Below are 7,687 nucleotides of genomic sequence, written 5' to 3' on the forward strand. Positions count from 1 at the left end.
GCCGGTCCTGCACCTCTCCCGACAGTAGATACCAGGGAGCGCGGGGGCTGCGGGCCATGCAACCCACTCTGAGCCTACCACCTCCTCACCTGTCCTAACCAGGCTGTGGAGCAGTGCCCCATGGACACCTCCAAACCCTTCCTGAGCCAAAGGCTGGGAGCCCTGCACCCTGTGCTCTGTGACTGGGATGGGTGCTGTCAGGAGAGGTTCTGACCAGGTTTTGCTTCGTCCTTCTCTGCAAGGCGTGTGCCCAGGAGCAATTGCAATGGCAGCGTGGGTCTCAGCTCACCAGAGGTGAAACTTGAAGCCTCCCAGTCCCATGTGAGTGCTGCTGCATGAGATTCTGTGCCCTCCCAGCTCTGGCGGTCCCCTGACACCTGATGATACAGCGAGCCATGGGCAGCATCCGAGTCAACCGGTGAGTAACCCTCCTCCCAAGAACTGCTGCTGCATCGGGTGGCCTGGTCCTCATTATCTGGCCCCTCAGGCCTTACCTTCACCCTGCCTTTCTGTATATTCTTCTCAAATTACTTGCCAGGGGGTTTTCTGTTCCAAGGTGAGGCTCCTCTCCCCTTCTCCAATTCAAAACATGCTGTATGTAGGGGCAGCACTCAGAGGAGTGCTATGGAGGAGAAGCAAAGCACTGCATGGTACTGGATCAGAAATTACAGATTCCAGAAGTCCCGTGTCCCCAGGAATCACAACTCCAGCCACCAGTGCTTCCTTTGCTAGGAGACGGATGAGGGCCGTGGAAGCCCACTTGGGAGGGCTCCAGCTGACATGTCCAGACTATGGGGTGGAAGGGAGACACTGCCATCCTGAGGGATCCTGGGAGGCTGCAGCTCGGCAGTCATGAGGGCAGAATGGTCTCGGTGGGTCGGTGCACTCACTTGATTTCCTCAGTGGTCAGAACATCTTCTGCCACCACATCTTTAAGCAACACGAGGGGCAGTAGCAGTGCCACCTGCAGGGGAGGGGAGCTGGAGGGGAAAACATCTCCCAGAAAGTGTGTGTGTAGCTTCTGCCAGGGAAACTGCCAGTGCTTTGGCTGTTGATCTCCAAATTACACCGTTGGCTTTGGATGCGGGGTGCTGGGAGCCATGCATGTTGCTGTGGCAACAGAATTGTCCTGAGCACAGGAAGTGTATAAACATTGTCACCAAAGCACCACGAAATCAGTGAGAAGAGCAGAGGAGAAAATAGAAACTCAAGATCTTACATAATGTCAGGGTCAAAATGTGGTCAGACTGCAGGTGCTTGCTCCCAGGCTTCCTGGCTGTCCCAGCTGCTGCCGGTTTTCAAAGACTTAGATCCCTTCTCACCACGAAGGCTGGAAGGTAGCACAGTGCTACAAGGTTGTCCTGCTTTGCTGCTCTGTCAGAGGTTTGCTAGATACAAGGTCCTGGCAGCAAGACTCAGCAAACACTGCAGCCGAGCTCCTCCAGTGTGGTCAGGGTGTCACCACGGTGCACTAACCACGTGTTAGTTGGGAAACGTGCTGTTGCGATATTCAACACCACAGTACCGTAGCCATGTGAGCCACCCACACGTCTCCCACCCTCGCTGTCTCAGTGGTTGCTGTTATTCTTCATGTATTTCTGCTGGAAATGACTGTTTCTGCTCTTCCAGGTACAGCATCGTCTCGACTGAAGAGGATGGACACAAGGTCTCTGCGCTGGGCAGCATAAATGGGCACAGCCGGAACGGGAAGGGCCATGCTCCCCAGCGGAAGCATCGCAACCGTTTTGTGAAGAAGAACGGCCAGTGCAATGTCTACTTTGCCAACCTAAGCAACAAGTCTCAGCGCTACATGGCCGACATCTTCACCACCTGCGTGGACACACGCTGGCGGTACATGCTTATGATCTTCTCCGCTGCCTTCCTGGCCTCCTGGCTCTTCTTTGGCTTCCTCTTCTGGTGCATCGCCTTCTTCCATGGCGATCTCAATGCATCAGCGGTGGGAGGCAGCCCCTCTCTCCTCAAGCCCTGCATCATGCACGTGAACAGCTTCCTAGGGGCTTTTCTTTTCTCAGTGGAGACACAGACAACCATTGGGTACGGCTTCCGCTGCGTGACTGAGGAGTGCCCGCTGGCGATCATGGCAGTTGTGGTCCAGTCCATCGTTGGCTGCGTTATTGACTCCTTTATGATCGGCACTATCATGGCCAAGATGGCAAGGCCTAAGAAGCGGGCCCAGACCCTCCTCTTCAGTCACCATGCGGTCATCTCTGTGCGGGATGGCAAACTGTGCCTCATGTGGCGGGTGGGCAATCTGAGGAGGAGCCACATAGTGGAGGCCCACGTCCGAGCCCAGCTTATCAAGCCTTACATGACAGAGGAAGGGGAATACCTTCCTCTGGACCAGCGGGACCTAAATGTGGGCTATGACGTGGGCCTTGATCGTATATTTTTGGTCTCACCCATTATTATCGTTCACGAGATTGATGAGGAGAGCCCACTTTATGGGATTGGCAAGGAGGAGCTGGAAACGGAGAACTTTGAGATTGTTGTTATCCTGGAGGGAATGGTGGAAGCCACAGCCATGACCACACAGGCACGAAGCTCTTACCTTGCTAGTGAAATCCTTTGGGGGCATCGTTTTGAACCAGTTGTGTTTGAGGAGAAGAATCACTACAAAGTGGATTATTCGCGCTTTCACAAAACCTATGAGGTAGCCGGCACGCCTTGCTGCTCAGCCCGGGAATTGCAAGAAAGCAAGATGACTATCCTACCTTCTCCACCACCTCCCAGTGCCTTCTGCTATGAGAATGAGCTGGCTCTTGTCAGTCAAGACGAAGATGAAGATGACGATGAAGTGGGTGTGGTGTTAGGGGGCAGCACCAAGGAGGAGGGAGGCGTCATCCAGATGATGGATTTTGGAAGCCACCTGGACCTGGAGCGGCTCCAGGCATCTCTGCCCCTAGATACAATCTCATACCGCAGGGAGTCAGCCATCTAACTTCTCCAACCTCCCCATTCCACACCCGTTGCCCACTGTCTCCTTCTCTGTTCTGCACCCATACGTAGCTGGATAAGTCTCCTGCCCACCAAAAAATGCCTCCCATGACTGCCTCTCAGCCCCTGAGTACACCAAGGCCCGGAGCTTCTCTGATATACTTCCTTTCCTGGGAAGTCGTACTGCCTGGAAGAGGAGTGAGGCTACACTACTCTTCCTGTGTGTGCAGCATGTGCTCGGACTCCTTTCCTGCCCAGAGACAGGAGAGCAGCATGCCTGGTTTCTCATCTCTGGAGAGGCGACAGGAGTCCCTGCCCCCAACGGACAGGCGGAGACCCACAGCAAGTGTCTCTGCTGCTGAGGCAACAGCAAGCTTTCTGTCCCCTCTCGACACGGGCAGGCCCTGTGGCTGATACCAGTCATGACCATCACTAGGAGAGGAGCAATACCTAAGCACTGACCGGATGAGAACGGATGGGAGAGTTTAGGACTCCTGGAGGGAGTGGGAAAGGATCTCAAGGAGGGGTTTACTTGCATGTTTATTGCCTGTTGCACATGACTCTTTCTCTGTATATAAAACAGAACGAGAACTGAAATCCGTATTCTTCCACTGCAGATGCCAAACCAGGAGACAAGGACACTCTACGTAGCCTACTCTGCACTCTCCTTGGCTTTTGGCATCTGCCACCTCCAGAAGCAGCTTGGCTCCATGAATTCAGACTCAGTTCGCCAGTCCTCTTGAAAAACACGTCCTGCTCCTCTCCTGAGGTGCCTGGCAGAAGAGGCAGGGCCCTGTGCGTGCACACTCAGACTGCCCTCTGGCACAGCGTGGCCAGGATGACAGATAAGTGACCTGACTGAACAGCAAACCCTCGACTTGCTCCTTTCACCTCCTCCGATCTTCTCCCTGCTGCCATCAGCTGTAAAACTGAATTTGTAACTATTTATTTTTAATAAAGTCTAATATCCCAGGGGGAGGTATGGAAGCAAAGGAGACACACCCCAAGGCTACAGCCTGGTACAGAGACTGATGAGAATTATTAGTACTGGTGTTTGCTGTTTGTATGGCGTGGGTGCCTGGAAGTTCTACCACAAGGGCTCCTTTGTTCTGGGCCTCTCTGGTAGACACACTACAATAAGAGGCTCAGAAAACTTGCTTGGGGAGAAGATCATTAAAAATATATGGAGGGAGGGAAGCATTTGCATTAAAATTACCAGTAGGATGGGTCAAACAATCCTGCTTGCTTTGGAGATCATGAGAGTATTGCCCAGGGAGGGGTTATAGATACGTCTGACGAAGAGGCAGAGATGTACAAGGCATTGCTCTAGATGTAAGGCTCAAAAAATATAAAAAAACCCCAAAGCCTCTTTTTTTTTTGTTTGTTTTTTTGTTTTGTTTGCTAGAGGCAAGTAAGGACATGGGAAAATGAAGGAGGGCATCGACCAGAGCTAGACCTGTAACATCATTTTGCTGCCATTTCACAATAATGTGAAAATCTGGTGAGCCTTTTCTTTTAGGAGCAGCAGAATCACTCCTTCACAGCTGCAGATGATATGAGGACAGAAAGACAAACAGGTAGCTCAGGAAGCTTCTCGGGGCATCCGACAGTGTGGGAGGGAAGACTGAAGAAATTATGTCCCACCCAACGCCTGATCCTCAGAGCAGAAAACCAGCATCTCAATATCAATCTGGAATTGGTTCAGGAAGCAAGTGGAAAGGCGGGGGGAGGAAGCAGAAGGGGAAGGAAGGAAATAGAAGGAGTGAGAGGAAGAAACAGGCACAGCAGTCAGGCGGAGGAGGAAAAAAACGAAAAAGAAGAAGAGAAAGTGAAGTAATATGGGACTGCATTTGAGAAAGCACAGGGACAGTCTAACAAGATGGGTCTAGACCCAGGTGCGGCCATTTCTCATCCCAGCACATAGGTTCTGCAGGGGGACAGCTGCCCTGCACAGGTTTGCTCTGCACCCAAGCAGTGACCTGACACCTTTGGGAAACTGTGCCAATACATGTAGAGGAGCTGGTGAGAGGATGAGAGAAGAGCAGAGAGGTGACAACTGAGGAGCAGTGCGTCAGGAGAGCTGGAGGGGAAAGGAAATGCATCGCTCCTGATGCCTCTCTCTCCTCCCATCGGGCAGGGGGACAGGAGCTCGTGGATTCTGGTGCCTCCTTGCTTTTCCCATGTGTGACTTGATACACAGCCTCATTTTCCCACGTGTGTCCCCGTCCCACCTCTTCTCCCCACTGATAATTAATGGAGTCCCTCCCTTCTTTTATTATTTATTTATTTTCCCCAGAGGGAATAAGCAGGGGCTGGTATTGACCTGGCTTTTAATACAGCTTTCAGAGACCGCTGCCTGCCACTGGCCGTGGCAGTGGAAACAAACTAATGGACCGAGAGAGAAGGACTCGCGTGCGAGGACACGAGCATCCAGGACACAGGCTGGGGTGGTGGCCTCCAGGAGAAGGGGAACCTGCATGTCTGAGCTTCCCCCCGGCTGAGGTACAGCATCTTTCAGAGGCAGATGACAGTGCTTGGTGGGGATGAAGTGCCCACGGCCTGTTAGCTCTTGGAAGGCTCATCTCCAAGGAACGAGTGCCCAGGAAAGCTGGGCAAGGATGGGGCAGCTGAGGTGCACCAGGGTCACGGGCATGCACAGCTGGGATGTTTGAGGTGACACACAGGTCAGCACTCCCTCCCATCACTTCAGCTGGTGGGGCTCTTGGGGGAAAAACTGGGGAAAAGTTCCAATAAGGCTAAGGGAACAAGCATCGTGTGGCCATGCTGGTATCCCTGCCACCTCTGTATGTTTTAGCCTGCTGGCCCTTTTCCTGTTCTGTTTGACATCACGGTGGAGAAGACACTGAAGTGTGGAGGAAAACCCAGCTAAACCCTCACTGTTCACAATAAACTGGGAGAAAACTGGCAATGCTGTCACATTGTTAGAGAGGGGACACAGCTGAGGAGGACACAAGGGAGAGAAAGGGGCTGATGGGAGGGGGCAGAGGGAAGGAAAGAAACAGCCAGACTGTGGGAGAACTGAGGTGATGCGCAAACCTCTGCACGTCAGGTGCTCCTCCTGCAGCCAAAACGTACTTATGTTGCCAAAATGGCATGTTCCATGAGGACACATAGCCCGTCTGATGGCACGGTGTGGACACACCTCCCAGTAAAAAGTGCTCTTCTGCTTCTGCAAGCTGTACATGTGTCCACAGGGTTTTCTGATACAGAATGGTACGTACATCCTTCTGCACTTGCACGCTCAAATCACAGACTACTCGTGCCCAAGTGCACACTGCACCTGTGTACCTACGTGTGTAATGCCACACATGGGGGCATAACCCATCCTATACCACAGTTTTGTTCCATAATCACCCAATGACATACAAATGCTGTGTGACAGCAGCATGCATCTCAGCGAGCACCTTGCTGGCTGTATGTTGGGGACTCCTTTACGCAGCCGGTGAAAGGCCACCAGGAGAACTCACCGTGGAAGGCTGTTTGCTGTAAAGATGACTGGATGTTTTTAAGGAGTCTGCATAGCAGCTCTCCAAGCCATTCACAACCGTAAACATAACCGATATTTTGGCTTTTACATATGATATGTGGAGCATCCCCTTTAGGTAGGTGACGCTTTCTTGTCCTCTCTCCAAAGAAGACACCACTATTGCACACCAGGGCACAACATCCCCAGGCTCCCTCCTTCCTCTGGGATCTGATGGAGTGACTGCTTCCTTAAGACCTGCTCCTAATCCCAAGGGGCTGGCAGCTTTTCAGGAGGAAGACACCACTTCTCTGTTTATCTACCCACAACCTTTATTTCTTTCCTGTCTTTCTTCTGAAAGATTTCCTTGGCTCATTACTGAAAGCTATTCAAACACCAGAAAGATAATGGGGAGAGGAAGGACTTTTTCCCTCTGAATAAGATCTAGGCACTGGTTCAGATCCTCCACCCCATGACAACTAACTGTGCTGTTGCCACCCTTGCCAGCTTTCAGATGAATGTTGTTGTTGTTTTAAATGACACTTGAGAAACTTGTTTCATGTTTTATTTTTGGTAACACTTCTGGACAGCTCTTTTGTAAAGAAACTCTCATTGGCACCTTTCATCTCACCCAAAACTTGCTCAGCAAAACATTTTGATACACACTGCGACTAAAAATATTTTCAAGAAACACAACAATAATTTCAAACGGGAAGAAAACGGGTTTGGATTTCCGTGATCAGGAAATGATGTTGAAAATGTCTGTGCTGCTGAACAAACGTGTTCCTTTGCAACCAGCTTAGTTTCGCCTGGGTTATGCTCAGGAGCAAAGCAAGGCACATGGCACTGCCCAGCAGCTACTGCTGCAAAATGCCTCCTCTGCTTGCTTCGAGCTTTAGCAACCCTTCTTTGCTTTGCAGGAGGGCTTGAGGTCTCTTCCAGCTTTTAGACAGGCAATATGAAGTGGCCATGGTTTTAAATGTCGCAACCCGCTCCCCCCCTCCTTTGCCCCCCTCTCCCCCCCGCCAAAACAACCCAAAAAGAAACACCGAAAGAAAAAGCTGTATCTTCTCAGGCCATTAAGGGTTTGCTCTTGCTCCCATGAATTCAGTGGGACTTTTGCCATTGCCCATGGTAAGAGCAGAGCCGGGCCCTAATGGAGCACCACTATTGGAAAACACCGCAGGCACTGGCCCTGTGCTAAATCCAGAGCCGGGATGGACTATTGTCGGCTGCGCAGGGGGGGGG

General features: G+C 51.7%; 1 protein-coding gene across 1 annotated transcript; it reads left to right on the forward strand.

Moving 5' to 3' along the window:
* Positions 1-380: 380 nt before the first annotated feature.
* KCNJ4 (potassium inwardly-rectifying channel, subfamily J, member 4) lies at positions 381-3,418 on the forward strand. Its single transcript, XM_010131762.1, has 2 exons — positions 381-418; positions 1,630-3,418. Exons 1-2 carry the CDS (start codon positions 381-383, stop codon positions 2,957-2,959), a joined length of 1,368 nt encoding a protein of 455 aa, XP_010130064.1. The 3' UTR covers positions 2,960-3,418.
* Positions 3,419-7,687: the final 4,269 nt, after the last annotated feature.

The sequence above is a fragment of the Buceros rhinoceros genome, unplaced genomic scaffold, assembly GCF_000710305.1.
Source record: "Buceros rhinoceros silvestris isolate BGI_N320 unplaced genomic scaffold, ASM71030v1 scaffold35392, whole genome shotgun sequence".
Classification (NCBI taxonomy): Eukaryota; Metazoa; Chordata; class Aves; order Bucerotiformes; family Bucerotidae; genus Buceros; species Buceros rhinoceros.